The sequence below is a fragment of the Eumetopias jubatus genome, unplaced genomic scaffold, assembly GCF_037043125.1.
Source record: "Eumetopias jubatus isolate StellerSeaLion01/CBP00866 unplaced genomic scaffold, mEumJub1_p1.0 scaffold_8, whole genome shotgun sequence".
Classification (NCBI taxonomy): domain Eukaryota; kingdom Metazoa; phylum Chordata; class Mammalia; order Carnivora; family Otariidae; genus Eumetopias; species Eumetopias jubatus.
This window is the reverse complement of record NW_028274814.1, coordinates 19,475,503-19,497,040: the sequence shown is the minus strand read 5'-3', so window position 1 is coordinate 19,497,040 and position 21,538 is coordinate 19,475,503. Positions and strand designations below refer to the sequence as shown.

At 40.5% G+C, this 21,538-nt stretch overlaps 1 protein-coding gene across 1 annotated transcript in view; it reads right to left on the bottom strand.

The window, feature by feature from the left end:
• The window catches only part of CUBN (cubilin), a 271,439-nt gene that overhangs the window by 139,846 nt on the left and 110,055 nt on the right, over nt 1–21,538 (bottom strand). The window contains exons 29-30 of the mRNA XM_028114080.2: nt 6,503–6,684; nt 1,283–1,457 (exon numbers count right to left, since the gene is read on the bottom strand). Of these exons, the coding sequence (XP_027969881.2) occupies nt 1,283–1,457; nt 6,503–6,684 (357 nt within the window). The remainder of the gene's footprint in view (nt 1–1,282; nt 1,458–6,502; nt 6,685–21,538) is intronic.

Genomic DNA, 21,538 nt, shown 5'->3' with positions numbered 1-21,538 from the left:
ATTATGGACCTGGTACAGTTATTCAGTCTTTTTATTCCTATGATATTATCAAATACCTATCAATGCCTATCTCTATGACATCATATCTTGGAGTTATGATAATACAAACCTATAATAGAAAAATGTAGTATTATTTTCTAATAGTTGACAATCATTTTGGGTAATCTAAACACTATGTATACATAATCATATATATATTCCTCATTAAATTCAGGCATCATTAACTTTAGGGAAGATCCAACACACTTACTATACCACGTTAGGGTTCCAAAAGTGGGGCCATGAGGTAGCCTGGGGTCACATCTCTACTTTGGCATTTCCTAGCTACGTGACTTTGGCTAAGTACTAACTTCTCTAAGTTTCAACTTCCTCATTAGTAAGGTGAGGATTTGAAATTATCTTCCCTCATAGGGTGGTTGTAAGAGATGAAATGAGATCGTTCTCATAGAACAGTTAGAATAGATGCCTGGTACATAGTAAGCTGCCAACAAACATGTTTTTATGAGTAGTTGTATAGGTTAACATCTGCTCGAATATTTTGTACATTCATTTTTTATTTAAAAAAAATCTGCAACAGGTAAATATTTTTAGACAGCCTGAGATCCTAGGCAGAAAGTCACTATATAATACAATTCCTTGGAATTCACAAATTTAACATTTATAATTTGGGCATCTGCCAAGCATCCAAAGATCTATACCGTGGCGTGAAGTAATTCACCACTTTGCTGTAATTTACCCCAAAATAATTTACCCCAAGTAATTTACCCCAAATTTGAGGCCAGTAACAAGGCCCAAGGCCCTTGGAGAGTAAGTTAATCTAACCAATTTCGCCACTTCTGCTTTCACCATGGACTTGTATACTTGCATGCCCTAGTTTTCACATATTTTAACTCCGGAAGTTAAATTCTATCACATTTTTGGGGCACCTGGGTGGCTCAGTCGGCTAAGCAGCTGCCTTGGGCTCAGGTCATGATCCCAGGATCCTGGGATCGAGCCCCGCATCGGGCTCCCTGCTCAGTGGGGAGCCTGCTTCTCCCTCTCCCACTTCCCCTGCTTGTGTTCCCTCTCTCGCTGTCTCTCTGTCAAATAAATAAATAAAATCTTTTTAAAAAAATTCTAACTCATTTTTTTTAGGGAAGAGTATATGCCAAAGCAACATTTGCCATTTGAGGAGTCACTAAGTTGTCACTATGTTAGGCTTCATACCTCTCTCTCCAATCATTTCATAAAATTTATAAGGGCTCAGCTTAAGTATTTTGAGACACCTCCTTGGTTCACTCACCTCCGGGGACTGCTTGCCATGAAGCATTGAAGCCTCTCCCATTTACAGAGCTGTCGGTCTTGAAGCGGATGGCTAGCTCATTTCCAGTGCTGGAGACCTGCATGGGATTCTCAGATGATCTTTGGGCACATAGCTGGGTTATTCGGGGAGAGTGGAAATCAGGGCCTCCATAGATCTAAGATGGAATGTAGAAGAAAGGACTGAAATTAAGAGATATATTTAAGCAATGACAGCCCTTCCCCTGTCCTCGTTTTACCACCAGCTCTTGGATTCTATTATCATGAGAGACTGAAATCTCAGCCTTCCTGGATGGGTAAACTTGAGCTGGAGTTTTCAAAGGCACTCCCTCAGCCCTAGGAACACAGAAATTCAACCACCCACAAAATGCCTGCTTATTCTATCAGTCAGAATTGTACAGCTGAACTGAACAGATTATTCCAGAATCTTCCCTATCTCCCCTTTTCCTCTTTCCATGGTCTTCATAGGATTTCCTGCTTTCTTTGGCAGAGGCATTGCCGATAAAACAGTATCAAGTCTGATTTTCTAACTCTTCTAGGCACATGGAATAGTCTTAGCATAAACCCATGTTGTTTGTGAAAGTCAGTTCACTGAAAGCTGTTGATCTCCCAGTTGGATTTTTTATGATCTTCTACTTTGCAATCTGAATACTTTATAAGATTAGGCATTTAATATAATATTTTACTCCTTCAGAGAGAGTGAAAATACAACCTCTGTATCAGTGTGTTCTGTGGTATCCTTTAAGGAGGACTCCCCCAGATTCTCGCTGAACTTACTCCCAGAATCCTATGGGTGGGAACCTGACGAAGAGCAGTCGACTTCCTCTGGGAAACTGCCCTGGACTCTGCCCATATCTGGACGGCTCCCTCTAGATCCATCTCAAGTGTTCTCAGATCTCCTAGGCTCCTCGGATTGCAACCATCTACCTGACTAGGACCCAGTGCCCCAGGGACACATTCCTCCCAGCAAGTGCCCCCCACCCCCACCCTGGTATCTCAGAGTCACATCTTTCTGGCAGATGTGCCCAGCCCAGGGCAGGTCTCTAACCCCTCACACGCTGATTTCTCAGTTGGGGGTGGGGGGGGATGGAGCATAGGGGAAAGCGGGTGGGAAGATAAGAATCAAACAAAAGGTACTGAACCCCTACCTCCAAGTCTTGCCCAACTCGAATTTGTAGCAGAAAGACCATTTTTGGTGACAGTTTTCAGGCATAATGGTATCTGGGTCCTTCCCTCTCCCCCACATGTCTATACTCATAATTCCGGGGCTCCAGGGCGGAACCGGAACCGGGAAAGCAGCGCTTGGGGAGATGTGTGCGCAGGGCCCTCCCACTCCTGGCACCTGTGCCGCTCTCTCCCCATTCCTCCTCGCAACCCCAGGCCCTCGCCCACCCTCAGGGCAGCTGTTGACAGATAGGGGGAATCACTCAAGTGTTCTCTGAGGGGAGAGAGCGAGAACAAGAAGCCTACTTTTGGCGAGGCCTGTGTGATTGGAATCTATAATGATTTCTTTGTCTGACTAATTCCCCCCAGCCATGCGGCAAGGGCCAAATGAATGAAGCTGCTGTTCACAGAGGGCTGAGCACAAGGACTTTAATTGCAAAGGAATGAAGCAGGCGGATGGCTTCAAGCTTATTTTCATAGGAGGAGCGATGTTTGTGTGGCCCCCTAAGTCCCATCAAAAGCAGGACTTCAGGAGGAGCCCTGTGTGACCCTTTACACGTACACATGTGCAAATGGAAGGAGCAGATCGCTTCTGGCTTACGGTGTCCTTTCCTCATTTCAAGATTTGCCTGCCCGCCCGCACCACCCCCCCCACCCCCCCCACCCCCCGAACACAGTCCTCAGAGCATGAAACTGACAGCATGAGCTGTCTGAGCCCAAGAAACAGCACACATTTGGAGAGAACACTGAGCACAAGGCTTTAGTTCTGACAAAGAAAACTTGCACTTCGGCAAAATAGTCTTTGTTTTCCCTGCTCGGGGTCCCCTTAAGACCACAAACATAACGGGTATGAGGGTATGAGTCCGCTGGGCCTAGAAGCCTCCAGGAGAATCAACACTGCTGCTTTTGACCTTTTTCACTCCCCCTCTTATGGGGCTGGGCTCACGACAGACCATCACAGAGAGACCAGAGGGAGTAAACTGCCCACACCAAGCGATTGTCTTGATTTATTGCCCCAAGGAGTGGATTTCCTTTTCTGCTTCATGCGGGTTCAGGCTCCTTTCTCAAGAGACTGAAGTAAAATCAGCCAGAGTGTTTCCATGACCCAAACAATAGAACGGTACTTTTGGCTTCCACAAATAACACCAATAGTTAACGCATGACTCTTCAAAAGAGGAAAAAGATGGAAAGAATTTCAGGGTGTGGTTCATTCGACTACAACATATGACTAAACTTTGGGGGGAAAAAACGAGTCTGATGATGGGAGATTAAAAAATGTGTTTTTAGCAAATGCTCAGGATATAGAACATTTCAAAGCCTATGGTTTTAATCTGTTTTGAACATTTCTTTCTGCTCTGTTAGCTCCATTTATTGTTACAATCAAGTCAGCATTCCAGGGTTATGAGTAACCGAATGGCTGTTGCTTAATGCGAGTGGCCACTTTCTGGACACTGATTTTTCAGGGAAAAAAAATATTGGCTCCTGGTAAAATCTGGTGAAACCCAGGTAGGCCCCATACCTGGTGACAGAGAGGCCCTACGTGGCTGTGCTCAGAACAGGAAAGGATAATGCGCAGTCTCAGAACAGGTGGGTCAAGAAAGTCAGCAGTGTCTCAAGGCCATGTAGCCACCCCGGGTAACATTTTAAAGCCTATTGCTAGCATGTTATCAGCAGCTATGGTATGAGGGATGGAAAAAATCATTTTATCATCATTAGTGCACATTTATTACAGCACCTTCCACCTGACAGGAGCATTCGCTAAGATGTCAAACAAGGTTTTGGAACAAAAAGTAAGGGGGTTACTCATTTCAGCCTTAAGAAGTAAGCTTTCCCAAAATACTTAAGGGGTTTGAAATATTCCCCCCAAACCCTGATTTTGACGGAACATGGGAGACAAATTTATCCTAACAAAAGCCCCAAGCTGACCATAGCCTCTCCTCAGAGTGCTTTCTGGGCAGGCACGGGACCCGCCTAAATGCCACTGCCTGGAGACCCTGCCTTTTCCCCTGACCCCTGAGCCGCTTGCAGGGAACAGCCCTAGTCTGCTTTCTCATGTAATGGGTGTGACAAAACCCACAGCACAATGAACCCATTTACATTTTGCCAAGTGGGCAACAATCACATGCGCTTTGGAATATGAAAATAAAGGGTTCGGAACACTTCACATTACTGTGGAAAAGTCTGCTGCCAACCCTTTGTAAGTGTTAAGGGGTTTTATGCCACTGAAAAATATCCTTGCTGGCAAGAAAGACCATTTGAACTTCCACATGCGAGTGTTACTCCGACTCATACTGTGAGTGTGAATTTCGGGAGTCACCTTATTCTTTCTTCCTAAAAACCTTTCCTCTTCTGAGATGGAGTCATGACTTGGCAACAACCAGGACCGACATGAAGACAAGGGTTGAGGTTTTAACCCGACAGCTTACCCAGCTCGTCTCTGATTTCACTTACTGCAGCATTATCCTCCTTTAGAGAGCCCAGAGCTGCTCAATACAATTCTGTGATTCTGCGGCCACTCAGTGAGGGCATGATTTGAGAACCCCATTTCTTTTCAAAGAAAGAACTTTTTGGGACACCTGGGTGGCTCAGTAGGTTAAACGTCTGCCTTTGGCTTAGGTCATGATCTCAGGGTCCTGGGATCGAGCTCCACTTTGGGCTCCCTGCTCAGCGGGGGGAGTCTGCTTCTCCCTCTCTCCCTGCCCTTCCCGGCACGCGTGAGCGTGCTCTCTCTCTCTCTCTCACACACACAAATAAAAAAATAAAATCTTTAAAAAAAAAAAGAACTTGTTTTGTAGTTAAATGATGTTTTAAGTATTAAAGTTTCCTCTAAAGTCCATGCCGCTCATGTGAACATCTTGAGCACCACCCACATCTATCTATATTTTTGTACTGGCTTATGTGGAGTGTGGAGTAGTGGATGGATTCAGTTCTGAGTTCTTCCATTCACTGTCCTCGTGCGCATGGAAAAACCCATCAACATTTTTGAGCCTCTGTTTTGACGATGGTAAAATGAGGACAAAATTCCCTTTGTAGCTTACGGGACTATTTAACATTCAAATGGGAAAATGGATGTCAAAATCCCTTTGCAAACCACCAACAATGTGCATTATTATGGTGTGTCAATCAGAGATATATATGCTTTCATTCATTCCACAAATATATATCAAGTGTTCTACTATTTGCCAAGTACTTTGCAGCAGGTATAGCAGTAAAGCAAAACCAAAACAAACAAATACCCAGCCCTTGGTGGAGTTGAAGTTCTAGTAGATACAGAACCCTTGTCAGGAAACACTATGGCCATCTCTAGAGCTGAGGTGGTAGGAGCTTTGTGTGTAGGAAGCCACTAAATTTTGTAGACAGGTTCTGTTCCTAAGGACTAGATCCCTGATTATAATAGAGTCTCAAAGGTCATCTCAATTATCTGAGGTAAACCCTGTGCAGTGGTGTCACACTTTGTACCCTGCACCATGGGGACCCCCCTCAGATGGCAGCAGCAGCTGTGGCCTCACCCCAAGATCACCCCTTCTCTACACTCTGCCTCCCCACTGTCTTCCCTAAGGGAGTTTCTCAGACTAAAGTGTGGGGCAGTAACAACCCCAAGTACAATCCATCAATGGTGACAGGAGTTGGGGGACCAGTGCCTCAGACTCGCACCCTTACAGGGATGGTTCTGATGAGCAGTCCTCATAGCATCTCAGAGGGTCCCAGTGAGATTAAACCCAAGGGACTCCCAGGGGCTCCCCTCACTGGCTCTTCCTCCTTCACCCTCCCTCCTGCTGTCCCCTCACTCCTGCTTCCTGGTACCATCTCCAAGTCAAATTGCCTGCCACCAAGTTCTTCAGGCACTGCTTTTAGGGAAACCCAAACTGAGATATTAATCCCATTTGTTCATCAACATCACTCACAAAGAACTGAGACTCATCAAAATGTCTGGACATAGAACACTGCTGGCCATTGGAAATAATTTAGGGAGTTTTGCAGAGAGATCTCCAGTTCTACACCAAATTTGGAATGGCTGATAAGCAATCTAAATTCCTACCTCCAGGACGTCGAAGTCGCACCTTACATGATACTCCACATCAAAGTCGTGGATGGTGAGCTGAATGCTACTCCCAGGGGCTGTGGTAATATACCAGAGGCACTCCTTGTTGGGGGGATATGTGTTGGGGTACCCGGGGCTGCTGAAGGAGCCCATGGTCCCAGACAACTCCCCACCGCAACCTGTTGAAACAGCAAGGCTCAGTCAATTCAAAGTGGGCATCGACCCCTGGGAGAAGTTCAAAAATCCAACCAACCAAAAGATAATTGAAAACATACAATGCCTAATTTAGGGGAAAACTCACAAAGTTATAATAAAGTTATAATTAAGCAGTTATAAAACAATGAGAAAAAAGTCATGGCTACAACTTATTAAATGTATTCTTAAAAAACATTGATTACATCATTTGGTACAATAATTCTCAGCCCTTATTCTCACCACATCAAATCCTTGGTAATATATTTTAAATGTCATTCTAATTTTTAGATTTTCTTCATTTTATTTAGGAAAGAATTTCATAGTAGGAAGTACAATGAACTAAATGAAAAGTGTTAGTGAATACCATGTCTCTCAGTCTTCAGTTTCCTTGTATGTAATACATTATTTTTAATTCCTTATCAGATCTAAGATCTAGAATACTAAGGGCTAAAAATCATTACCTTTGTATGAGAGACTATAGGAAATTAAAAAAATATATATATGTCCATAGCAGCTTCATTCATAACTGCCAGAACCTGGAAACAACCAAGATGTCCTTCTGTAGCTAAAAGCTAAAATTGTGGTACATCCAGACAATGGAATATTATTCAACGCTAAGAACAAATGAGCTATCAAGCCAGAAAAAGACATGAAGGAAATGTATATACATATTCATTAAGGAAAGAAACCAGTCTGAAAAGGCTCCATACTATAGGATTCCGAGGGTATGGCATTCTTGAAAAGGCAAAATTATGTAGACAGTCAAAAAGATAAGTGGTTGCCAGGGGCTAGAGCAGAGGAGGGATAGAAAGGCTGAGCACAGGTTTTTAGGGCGGTAAACCTACTCTGTATGATACTATAATGGTGGCAATATGTCATTATACATTTGTCAGTCATTGAATGCCCAATGCCAAGAGTGAACCCTAATGTAAACTATGGACTCTGGGTGAATGAAGTGTCAATGTAGGTTGATCAGTTGTAACAGAGGTCCCACTCTGGTTGGGGTTGGGTGGGGAGAGGCTGTGTATGTGTGGGGACAGGGGTAAATAAATGGGAACTCTACCTCTCACTCAATTTTGCTGTGAACTTAAAACTCTTCTAAAAAATCAAGTCTGTTACAAACAAAAACAGTAAATGATACAGGTCCTGACCCAGAAAACTTATATCTAAACACCAACTAAACAAACAAAAACTGGATATATAAAACCCAAGCATGGAAAACCCAAACATGAAGCTTATGTTTTAGGTGTATATATTATGCCCTAGAAAGTAATTAAGGCAAATCATTACAAGAAACAATCAGATATTGCACCATGTGATATATAGTAAGAGAAACTGCCACTAAGTGCTTAGATGTGCTTTACATTTTTTTTCATATTTGAATACTCATAATAACCACATGAAACAAGTACTACTATTACCTGCATTTCTCAAGTGATCAAATCAATGCAAACAGAGGTCAAGTGGCTTGCCCAAGGTTACCTGTCTTATAAGTGGTGGAGCAGAACATCAATACAAGCAATCTGATCGTGCCCAAATACTTAATTCCTGAATTCTACAGACTCACGTAGTTTGTAGGAATTCAGAGATTTGAGAAGGGAGAGGCAGAGAAAACTTTGTGAAAGAAGTAAAAACCTTGAGGAAGGCTCAGATTTTAAAGACAAAATTAGAAAAAAAGAAAGATAAAATTAGGAAAAAAGATAAATCAGCCTTTTTTCCAATAACAATTTTTGGTGATTAAAAAACATTGCTTAGGGCACCTGGGTGGCTCAGTTGGTTAGGCATCTGACTCCTGGTTTCCGCTCAGGTCATGCTCTCAGGGTCCTGAGATCAAGTCCTGTCAGGGCCCCATGCTCAGTGAGGAGTCTGCTTGAGATTCTCTTTCTCCCTCTCCCTACTCGCGCATGTGCATGTGCGCGCTCTCTCTCTCAAATAAATAATAAATAAAATCTTCTTAAAAAAACAAACATTGTTTGCTCTGTCAACATATCTAAGCCACCTTTTCTATTTTTTCAGAATATTCTTTATTAGTTGGCAAAGTCTTCCATGTATCCCCCCTCATTCTGCATCAAGACTTTTCTTGATAATACCTCCTCACTCCATGAACGTATGTGCATTGTCACATGAGTGCAATTAAACTGCCATGACTTCAGACAAGCTTCTAAAGCGGAGGTCATGTCTCCTGTCCACGCTCTACAAACGTGCCTTATACAGTGAGTTAGAAAAAGGTTTTATAGGGTGCCTGGGTGGCTCAGTCGTTAAGCGTCTGCCTTCGGCTCAGGTCATGATCCCAGGGTCCTGGGATCGAGTCCCACATCGGGCTCCCTGCTCCGCGGGAAGCCTGCTTCTCCCTCTCCCACTCCCCCTGCTTGTGTTCCCTCTCTCACTGTGTCTCTCTCTGTCAAATAAATAAATAAAATAAAATAAAAAAAGATTTTATAAGGGTTCAGAAGAAATACTCCCCATACAAAATCTCCACTTAACTGAAAATGGCTGAGGAGAATTCTAAGAAGAATCTTGATTCAGTAAAGAAATCTGATTCTAGCCCAATATGCCACTATCTTCTAGAGTTGCCTCCTCCTTCCCTTTGAAAACCCCGTGTTTTCAGATTTAAAGTGTCACACAGGGCAGTACCTTTCCTACGGCCTATAAAGCTCCTAACCTTCATTTCTGGCTAAAGCCCTGTGAAAAAGCTGTTTAAAATTAGCCATGCTGATATTGTTTATAGACTGAGGTGGATGTTAAAAAAACAGGAATGCCATGAAAGATTAGAAAATATTTTTCCTCCTAGAACAACACATGGAAAACATTCCTGAAGCCAAAATCAGCACAGTTTACGAAGCCCCACTGCACAACCACAGGGGGCACTGGTCACAGAATATGCCATCAAATGATGCCCCCTGGAGTCTTGCAACATAGTGACCCATATAAATCATCTGAAGATGCAGCACCTTCTACTAAAGTACATCATAGGGAAGCAAAAGCATTCTGTTACCCTGCCCCCCCCCGTTTTTTTCAACCTACATTTTTCAGGTCCTGTGGTTCTTGGTATCAATTGTATCAGATTAAAAAAAATAAAATGAAAAAAAGTCTTTGGAGGAGAATAACTTCATGGCCACATCATATAAAAGAGAACAGGAGATGGAAGCTTGGATATCTCATCTTTGCATTTCTTGACTTCACTTCAGTGCACCAGACAAACTAATTCTATTTTTTTTTTATCATAGTTGATTCATCTAAAAATCTGCAGGACATTTTCCATTGTCTTTTCCAATGGTTTTAGGTTTCCTTGTAAATTCTTTTGTGAATAACAGAATACAAATACCCTTAAACTGGTCAGTGTAAGCTGGAATGATAATATTAGATTCTTGGCATTCAGTGATGCTTCCAAAAATTACAGTGTTTATTTTATTTACCCACTTACAGCTCTGGAGGCCCACAGTGTACTTTTCCCTAAGATCTAAAACAAACATAAACAAAGTTTACAAAACACAAAGCCAAACTGTATAAAAGTACAGTTTGAGTGTGTGTCTTTTAAGGAGAAATTCCAATATTCCTATTGTACATTCATTTGGTGGTATTTTATGGTAAAACTATAAAGTACTGGAAAGTGAAGTTAATTCTGATCATATGGTAGAAATTTCGCTCTATTTCTACATTCTGAAAAGAGATAGAAATAACTTTCCAGTTCCCATTCTTTCATTCAATAAGTATTTATTGAGCATATACAACACTATAAGCCATGTTATAGAAGCCAGGTGTATTTAATGCCTCTGGAAAAAAATCCACTTATAGATTTAAAATGTGCTCTCCCCACCTGCCCCTCTCTAAGTTATTAAACTCCTTTTGCTGTTCCTTCAGTTTGCAAAGAGTAACTTCAGTTAAGTTTTGATTTGGAAAAAACAGTGAATTCTTTTTTATCCTTTACAAGTTAATTGGTGGTAAGTTATAAATAAGAATAAATAAATGGTCATGTTGAGCTGCTAAAAGATATTTTTAAAAAGTTGTTAGTTTTGATAGTACTGTTTAGCATAATTCTCTTTTGGTACTTATTTCCAGGCCACAGATGAGAGATTTTAATCAACATTTAGCCAGTTATGCTTCACTCTCTTAGGTATCATCACTTTTTCCCTGATTTTGGTATTTTTTGACAAATGTGTAGATGGTATCAGGCAAAAGAAAATATGTCGAAATACACATTTTAAAAACTGAAAAAATGAATGATGTCTGTTTTTTTTTCCTATGCTCTCTTTTAGTGGTAAGGGAAAACATATTCACAAAAAATTATGAAAATTTCTATTAACCAAAAAGTTAAATATGTAATGAATTTAATTTGATACTTTGTTTCATAAATTCAAGCTATCTTTCGGCTAACAGTGAAACATTAAAACAGGAATTTGGAATTATATAATTATGGATGAAAATGAAAAATTATGAAGTGACACCAAGAGCTGAACTTTTTAAATTACAAATGAAAGCAAATGACAATTATAATTCACAATAAATAGTGGATTTTTTAAAGAATGTTTAATGTGAGTCTTCCGAATTTTATTTATGCATCATTTTCCACTTAATTAGCTCTGGAAAAGGGAGTCAGTTCCAATACCAGAAATATGATTTAGAACCATATCAACATATACTAGCCCATCATCAATCAAAAGAAATATGAAGATAATCCAAAAGTCCCATTGTGTATAATTCTGAAAAAGAGAGAATGTGTTCCAAATGCTGAAATGAATCAAAAGCTAAGTTTAATTCTGCCTCATCAACAATGTCTTACTCATATTGGATAGCACAGCTGTTTGTCTTATTTGATTTACTATTTCTGCACCTCTTGTGGAAGACACAAGGTGTGTTTTGTTTTGTTTTTAATAAAATTGTGGAATTAAAAAATATACCTATTTGAGAAGGTGTTTACCTCCACAGTTGCTATCAGTGTTCCTAATGTCCAATACTAAAAACTTTCTACATAAACAAGTATCCTCATTTTACTTTCTTGTTAAATTTAAATTTGGGGAGGGGGAAATTTTTTTAAAAAATTAAAAATTAATTAAAAATTAATTAATTAAAAATAAAAAATAAATTGGGGCATGTGGGTGGCTCAGCTGGTTAAGCATCTGACTCTTGATTTCAGCTCAGGTCATGATCTCTGGTCGTGGGATTGAGCCCTGAGTTGGGCTCTGTGCTGGGCATGGAGCCTGCTTAAGATTCTCTTTCCCTTTCCATCTGCTCCTCCCCTTCCCACCCTGCTCTCTCTCTCTCTCACTCTCTCTCTCTCAATAAATAAATAGATAATAAGATAAAATAAAATAAATTTGATGGGGGAGAACAGGAGGGAAAACGTGTTTTGTTCACTGCACTATTTTGTTTGGTGTAGGGTTTAGGATTTGACAATCTCTTGTTAAACTACACTTTCTCCTGAATGAATCACAGAAGGGAACATCTTTCTAAATCCACCCACCCATTTTGGAGATGGAAACAACAAGGCTTCTGGAAAATCACAGGTATCAACATCTCAGAGTAGAAATAATGGTACAGACACATGTGAATATTACAACTAACGAAACGGCTGAGAAAGCACACAGTTATGTGTGGCTATGCAATAATCTAAAAATCATGTGGTTGTTAGTCATGCCCGTGACTTTGGGTGGGTGACAAGGGGGTCACAGGAAGGGGAAGGACAGAGAGGTGGAGGTTGGAGATGAAGGAGGTTACATCAACCAATTGTTATCAGGAAACAACATAGGAGGTGATGTTTAGACTTCCAGTATCCTCTCCATCATCATGTTACCTGCCCAGTCAAATGAATAATAAAATGTAAAAGAAATAGAGAAGTTTTCTATAGCTGGGCTTCAGGAATCTAAAATAGAGGAGAGTGACTTAGGAAAGCATTTCAGGGGTTGCCATACGGAAAATGATTAAGTGAGGAAAAGACTAACCAAGGAGCATACAATGGAGTGAATACAGGGTTTTGAGAGAGACATTTTTGGAAGAAATAGAGTTAGAGTAGCTCTTTATAGCCAGTTAGTAAGAGATTTTCATGGAAGAGACAACATAAGTTCAGAGTTGCCTAATTTGCATGTTAGGTTGCAAAACTTTTGAAAATATAATATTCCAAGTAAAGCACAGGCTGGGTTCCAACCTTGGCTGTGTTACTACTTGCATAACTAATTTAACCTTTCTCATCCTCAATTTCTTCATCTGTACCAGCATTAATCCTTCACCTCATAGGGTTGTTGTACAGATTAAATGAAATAACCAAAGTAAGGTTTTTCATTTAAGTTGTTCATTAAGCTACAGTAAAGATAGTTCATATTTGCATGGGAGCTCATAGTTTTTCAAAGCACTTTTAATAAACACATTATCTTATTTGAAATTCCTAACAACTCTATGCAACAGTCAAGAATGATCGTATCAGATCGCATCAGCTATCCTACTTAGAGACAAGCAAAGTGAGGCTCCAGAGGGCTGGTGGGCTTGCAGCTCACATTGTTGAATGCACATCTGGGGCCACCCATCATCTCTGCCCAGCCCCCCAACCCCCTATTCCCAATTCTGTGTTCTCTCCACTATGACTTGTTGGGCACTTGAGCCCAAAAGCACTGGAATGGCAGTGTTGAACATTGCCGTCATTACTGTTCTGTCTGTCTACTGAGGGGAAAATCACCACAGCAACCCGAAAAAAATAAATAAAGCAAAACCCTTTTCATTTAATGTGAGGCAAATCTGACAAAATCTAATATATTAATATCATTAGACAACAGCTGAGCTGGAATAGAATAAGGTCCTACAGAGAATCACATGTTTTTCAGTTTTAATTAGTTAATCTTTATAAAACTTTTAGTACTGGTGACTGATAATCTATTTGATTTCTTTACCTCCGAACTCCTAGTCATCAGCTGAAAGGAAGTGCTTACCTTATCAGCAGGAAGCACATTGATCTACTGAACTCATAACAAGGAAAAATTAAAAGCTGTTGCTAGATTTGCTTACTTGTGAAGATAGTTTAAATCTTTTTCATAAAAGGACTTTGCTAACACTGTTTTTTGTTTTGTTTTGTTTTCTTGGTCTAAAACAAGCAAGCTATAAAATTTCAGAATGCACATACAAAAATTAAGCATAATCTGTGTATGTTCTCTCCTCAAGGTTTTGGGTTGTTGGTATCGTTTTAAATAAAAGAGTTCGAATAAAAGCAAACCAGCAAGGAAACAGCTAAACGGAATCACAGCCTCCAAGTATTAAAAGTGCTTTATGTAGTTCCCTACAATTGCTCAAATGCAGTCTCTTCTTTACACTTGGCAGTTTCTTGAAACTATGCTCCACAAACCAGTAGTACTGGGAGGGCGGCCAGCATGGAACCGGCATGGCCAAAGCGCACCGAGGCTGGAAGAAAAGGAACCGAGAACAAACCCAAACAGGACATCTTCACATCCTCACCCTTTAACTTCCAAAGGAAACACCTGAGAAATCAGCAGTCATGTCAAAAAAGGAGGTGAAAAGCCAAAGTACAGTAAAAAAATAAATTTTAAACACAATAAATCATGATGCTCACACACTTCATTAAAATGTTACCAGATGGTAATTGTTTTTCTATTATTCTAAATCAAAAATGTTCTCTCCTATAATACCTTGAGAGGTGCCTCACTGCTTAGCCCACTTTCCCCCTGACATGCTAGGGGGCAGCATGTGGAGGCAGTGGGGTGGCTGGAAGACGTTGTCAATACGGATTCTTCCAGTGGGGCAGGTATGATGCAAAATGGCAACTAGGAGCTCCGAAGTGGGGGATGGTCCAACCCAAGGCAAGGTTGAACTATTTCCTGGAGTACAGAGGCCTCACTTCTGTTTCATCTATGAGATACGCAAATAATATAGGTAAAGCAATTTTGAAAAGAGAAATTTAAGGATGGGGGTAGAAGGTGGAGGTAGAGAAAAATGTGAGCTCCCTAAAATGGCCAAAGTTGTCCAAAGGTGACTGTAGCATGTAGAAGAACCACAAAAAGTCAGCAATTTTACCTGTTAATTCTGATTTTACCAGTTAATTCCCCAACAGTCTAAAAATGGATGCTGCTCTCCTGGGATGCAGGAGAAAGGCAGATGGTAGGTATCTATCCTACTAAGAGAAAATATGAAAATCAGATCACTAGATTCTGGAGATAAAACCAAGGGTAGAGCCTGCAGAATCCATCTGATTTCAAGGATATGATCTGATCTTAAGGATTTGCAGATTAATTTTCTGGGATATTTTGTGGGTTAGCACAAGCTAGAGCAATCACAGATAAAATCAGGGAAGAAGATCATATAATAAAAAGACCAAGGAATGTGAAATTCTCCTGAGAATAAAGGAAGAAGAAAGAAGACAAAGCAGGGTGACCCCAAGAGAGGAGAAAGTTCTCAAAAGCTGCAGACGCTCCTGTATTAGGGTGAATAGTGTCCCCCAGAAATCACATCCACCTGGAATCTGTGAATGTGACCATATTTGGATACAGGGTCTTGCAGATGTTACCAAGGTAAGATGAGGTCACACTGGATTAGAGTGGGGGTGATCCAATATAATAGGTGTCCTCATAGGAAGAGGGAAATCTGGACATAGACACACAGAAGGAGGAAGACCACTGATGATGGAGACAGAGATTGGAATTATGCTTCTAGAAGCCAAAGAAAGCCAAGGATTGCCAGCAACCAGCAGAAGCTAGAAGAGGTAAGGAAGGATTCTTCCCGAGAGCCTTTGGAGGAATGGCCCTGCTGACACCTGGAATTTGGACTTTAGCCTTCGGAACTTTGAAAATAAATTTCTGTTGTTTTAATCCTCCCAGTTTGTGGTATTTTGTTACAGCAGCCTTAGGGAAGCTAATGTACCCCCATTCTTTTCTTGATAGACAGGGTGGCCAAACCTGAAGACAGACACAAAACTATAGCCACTTTGAGTGTAATATCTGAAGGAGTTGGGGTGTGTAAGCTCTCCCTACTCTTTCTTGTGTTAATTACTTCCTATTTATCACACTGAGATTGAGATAATGGTTGGTTAAGGATAAGGTTAGAAGATAGAGAAAGTTGGGTTCAGTCCTTTTGGGCTGCTATAACAAAATACCACAGACTGATAGCTTATACACATCAGGAATTTATTTCTCAAGGTTCTGGAGGCTGGAGGACCGAGCTCAGGGTGCCCACATGATTGGTGAAGACCTTCTTCTGGGTCACAAACCTCATGTTGGCAGAGGGATCTCTGGGGCCTCTTTTGTTAAGGGCCTAAGCCCAGAGCCCTCATCACCTTATCACCTCCCAAATGCCCCACCTCCTAATACCATCACCTTTGGGGTTAGGTTCAACACAGGAGTTTTGGGGAGACACCAACATTCAGACGTAGCAAAGTCGACGGTTGAGAAAGCTACAGACAGACTTAGGGTCGGTAGCACAATAGGAGAAACACAAACCCAAGAATTAAGGATAATGATTTTTAGCACTGAGTAACCAGTAAGGGTTTAAAAAGTTTCCTCTTCCATGAGGACCTCATCTCAGGCCCAGACTTTCAGAAAATCACTTGTCTGACTGATTTCCATACAGTAATGGATATGGAGTAGAGTCATCTCTTTTCAATGGTAGCAACAAAAAAGAGAAAGAATAAGGCCATACCATGAAGTTAATGACTTGGAAAATAGAGGCGAGGAGCTCAAAATCGATTCTGTCCATAGTTACAAAATGACTTTTATATGACTATATAAGATGTCATAGAAATATTCAAAATTAAGATTATCATAGCTATCTGACTCTCTGAGATATCCTGAAGCTGACTATTGAAGTATTTCACCTTAGTACACCATTTAAAGAGAAATGAACCCAATGGAGCCATATTTGGAACTTTTCACATAGTATAAATTTTAATTTCCTGTATATGAAAGGATAACAATCTTTCATTTTGACCCAGAGAAGTATAGCCAATCGCATCATCTTTTCATTTTGATTAACTATGTCCTTTCTCTTCCTCCTCTACTCATTCTGGCCAAATTAAACAATGGTTCCTCAGTAGCAATTCTTTGCTTATAATTCAGAGGTCAATCAATCACTCAATCTCTTTCTCTTATGCATTTTTTAAATTATCTAAGAGTTCTGAACAAAACAGATGAAAATTGTATAAATATATCTTCCAAGGAAATGAAATGAGACCAAGGCAACTAGACTAATTTCCCCCCAAAAAAACATGCCTAGTCCTGCCTAAGGCCACTAATAGCTCCTTCATGAAATCCCCCAAATAGGCAAAGACTGAGGAAATGTGTTCTCTTGATGCGATTTCCAAGGTCAACACTCATACTTCTATTTAAAAGTATGCATTCTAACCCTGCTTTCTTTTGATTTGTTTTGGCCCGCAGTATCCTTACAGGGAAAGGCTCATGAACCTCCCCGCATGGCTCTGCAGCATGCCCCACCACCGTTTCCTTCTCTCTCCTTCCCCAACTCACAACCTTTCCTCCACAGCCAGGGTGCTCCATATCAACAAATGGACAGATGTGGGAGGGATATGACCTTGTCAACGGTCATATCCTCTAACCATCCAAGCTCTGTCCAAGCCTGAGACACAGGATCATTTTCTGTGATGATATCAGGGGTGCAGGCCACTTACAGGGCAAAGGCTACAGGCATCCAGCCTGTGAGGTCATTTCCTTGGAGAGGGGCAAATGTTTCTGGGGCAGAGCTTCTAAATTAACCCCATCGAGTGCTGCACTCTGTCCCTTATTGCTGATTTCCAGTCAAGCCAATCTATTTTGGGGGTGGCTATCCTTTCACTCTTCACTGTAATAAAACTCCTGTAAACTAGTTTCAGTAACTAAACCATGATAACAGATTAGATGACCTCTGTGGTCTATCCTAGCTCAGAAGCTTAGGATTCCATCAACCCTAGGTAGCAACTCCCAAAGAGGAGCACTTTATAAATGAGTAACAGAGCAGATACCATGTTGAAGGACAAATAACATCAGCTATTTTGAACTAGTCCTTTGCTAAGTAATGTGCTTCCCCCCATTATTGCTACTTGAACCTGAAGAAAGGAGGAATTGTGTAATTCAGTGGGGAGACCTTGGAACCTGAATATTATTTACTTGGGAAAGACTGCATATGTTCATTTTCAAACATTCCCATCCTCAATGGGAATTTAATTACAAAATTACCTACTATAAACTCCAACCATCTCTGCATTGCAATATAGCTTAATCTCTCTTGCAATGAATAGTTGTGAGGAAAACGTACTTGCTTTTAGGCAGAGTGCAGCTCTTCAAAACAGAGGCTTTGGAGTTCTATACCACACCTTGGTTTTGTGTGCTGATTCTATCACTCTCTGGATTTGTAAGTTTGGGGAGGTTATTTAACTTCTCTAAGACTCCTTCCTCAGTGTTCTTATCTGTAATGTGGGGATGATGACGCTTACTTCAGCGCATTATTGGACAAAACATGAGGCAATATTTAAAGCACTAACCAAAGGGCTCAGCACACGGCAAGTATCACTTTTTTAAGATGATAATATCAAACATTTTTTGATATTATCAAACATTTTTTAAATAATTCTTTGGTCCAGTGATAATAAATGAGAATCAATTAACTTAATGCACCAAGCATTTAAATCGTATTTTCATTTTCATTTCATTTCATTCACTCTTTATATGACAGTTCATTTTTATCACAATATCTTAAAATAAATTTAAAGTTACATTTAAGTTCTAAAATCTCTATCACGTAGGTTGTAAATAGTCTGTAGGTATAATGAGGAGAAAAAAAATCAGGGACAAATGTATTAATATCATTACTTATATAGAGAATGTGAAATTCTATTAAATCTTCTAGAATGTAGTTGCTATCCTACCTCAGAGATTCACTCTTTGTTGTGTGAGTCAATGACACTGAAGGCTGGCATTCATTTCTCTGAGTACACAGGGGCACATAAAGAAATCAAGTCCTTGGATAAATAATGCCACAGAAAAATATGGCAATATATAAGTGAATGCTCAAAAAGAGAAACCTCTGGGGACAAGAATTAATGTTCTACCCTGAACATTGTGTTTGTTCTGCATTGGTTTAGTCATTTTTGGCTGCCACAAAATTTGAAACTATGAGAAAAAAAAGCGTGGTTTCTTTTTTTCATGTTGTATGAAAGAGTGTGGAATCCCCTGGAAAGTACGTGTAATATCTATCAGGGATATTGTTGCTAGGGAACAAGAACACAAACAGAAGATTCAAGAAAGCCCTTCATTTGGCCCAAATCTCAAGGACTATTACAAATTGCGCAATATATGATTTGGGAAGGTCAGAGTTGCTTGGGAGTTATTTTTTTTTTTCTTTTTATAACTGTTTCAAAGAGAAGCAATGGAAATAGAACTCAAACTTTTTCAAATGGTAGCAACATGGGAATTGGGATGTAAGACTCCTGAAAGGCCCTCGCTTGGTTGCAAGAGTTAGAGCCAACATTAAGTGAAGGTCAACTGTGTGTATGTGTATTTTTGGTTGTCAAGGAGGCAAATTATGTCAGGAGTTAGCTTTCCCACTCATTCTGAAAGGTCTGCATATGTTTAATGCTGCTTCTGATTACTAGGACCTCGCTGGAAAGGTTCTGAAGACGATGCAAAAAGAGGTGCATGATTTTCTTAGTAAATTATTATCTCAATCTTACAAAAGTGAGTTAATTTATAAACAGATTGTTTAAAATTACCATCTTCCATTAAGAGCTTCTTTGCAAAAAAGATATAAGTGAGAATTTGCCATTAATAAAAATCAGACACAGTATCACAATGTAGCAATCTATGCTTTGGTTCTACACGAAGACTGTGTTCATTCAGTCTCAGGCTTAAAGGTTTGCTGTGAGTATCACAAAGACAAAAGTTCAAAATATCAAATAGGCTGAAGAGGCCAGGATAGGGAGGATTGGGTGGGTATAACATGTGTAAATGTGAAAGAAAGCCTAGTCGGTGTTTAGGGAAATAACTTTGAACTTAAACACAACTGATTTTCCTAAAAACTTCTCTTTTACTTGAATTTCTATCCAAATGGGACAGAATTTCTTTATCTTATATCCCACCCGAAAGAATAAAATAATCACAGGAGTCCATGTTTTTACACATTTATCTTCACCAAGAGATTGCTTATTGACTTACTGAACAGAAGGCACCTTCTTGATTGTCAAGGAGGCTCCTTTAAAGGCAGATAGGACAGCTGTTTTAACACTTTTCTCTCTGTGACATTTTATCTATCACTGCCCAGCAGGAAGTGACTATGAAAGCAATTCGTCACCAGCAAGAGAAGGGCCTCTGTCTGACACGAGGACCAGAAGGTGTGATTCACATCCCAGCCTGGTGAGCGTGCCCTGAATCTTTGCTGACCACAATTCATAAAATCACTTTCATGGCGAACATCATACATCCAGATTGTTGTGAATTTTTGCATCATGCAGAGGCAAGGCTCAGGACAGGCAACAGGAAATAAAATCCAAGTTCTTGCAATGGTTCTGACCAATTGATCTCTGACAACCTGTCCTGCCACAACTCCCTCATTCCCTGGAGCTCAGTGTTTCCCAGCTGTTTGGTCATTATTGTCTTTCTAGGGAAACTTCCTAGATATATTTTCCCAAGTTCTCTTCCATGGGATGTTAACATTACACATATACTATATGTTATGTATGATATACATCTGTGCTTTATCCATTAAATACAAGATTTTTTTTTCACTCTCCCAAGAACCAATTTTCATGCCCTTTGGGTTGACATTAAGAACATGTGCTCCAGCTGAAATCCTTGCCCATTACAAAATTTGGGTGGTATATCCCAAGCCTCCTTGCTTCTACTTAGAAATGCCTCCCTCTCCTAGATATTTGTCTGACTGATCAATTCTTGTTCATTCTTTAAAACTCAGCGCAAGTATCAAAGCTGTCTGGAGAGACTCTCAAAGTCCCTCAGGCTACCGTCCATTCCCTCTGCTCCCACAGCATCATGGATTATGGACTTATTTCTACAGTTGGTTTACTTGTCTGTCTGTCTCCCCTGTTAGATGACTAACTCCCTAAAGTCAAGGATGCTGTCTCTTTCTCTGTTATGGGCTGAGTTGTTTCTGCTAAAATTCATATATTGATGCCCTAAGCCCCAGTACCTAGAATGTGACCGTATTTGGACATAGGGCCATTATAGAGGTGATTATGTCAAAATGAGGCCCCCAGGGTGGGCCCAGAATCCAATCTGACTGGTGCCCTTTTATGAAGAGGAAATTGGGATATGTGAAAACACCAGCATGTGTGCTCACAGAGAAAAGGTCATGTGAGGACATACAGCAGGGAGGCTACTATCTGCAAGCAACCAGAGAGGCCTCAGGAGAAACCAAATCTGCCAACACCTTGATCTTGGACTTCAGGCCTCCAGAACAGTGAGAAATAAATATCCGTTGTTTAAGCCACCCAGTCTGCTGCATGTTCTTATGGCTACTTGAGCAAACTAATACACTCTCTATATTCTCAACGCCAAGCCCAGAACCTGGTAGTGGAAAAATAAATATGCTGGTTGGTTGGTTGGTAGGTTGAACAAATGAAAAATATGTTCTTTTTTTTTTTAAAGATTTTATTTATTTATTTGAGAGAGAGAGTGAGAGAGAGAGAGCACATGAGAGGGGGGAGGGTCAGAGGGAGAAGCAGACTCCCTGCCGAGCAGGCAGCCCGATGCGGGACTCGATTCCAGGACTCCAGGATCATGACCTGAGCCGAAGACAGTCGCTTAACCAACTGAGCCACCCAGGCGCACTGAAAAATACGTTCTTGATAAATTCCTGCTTCCAGAGGCTACATGCAGTCACTATAACATGATGCACAATTGCAAA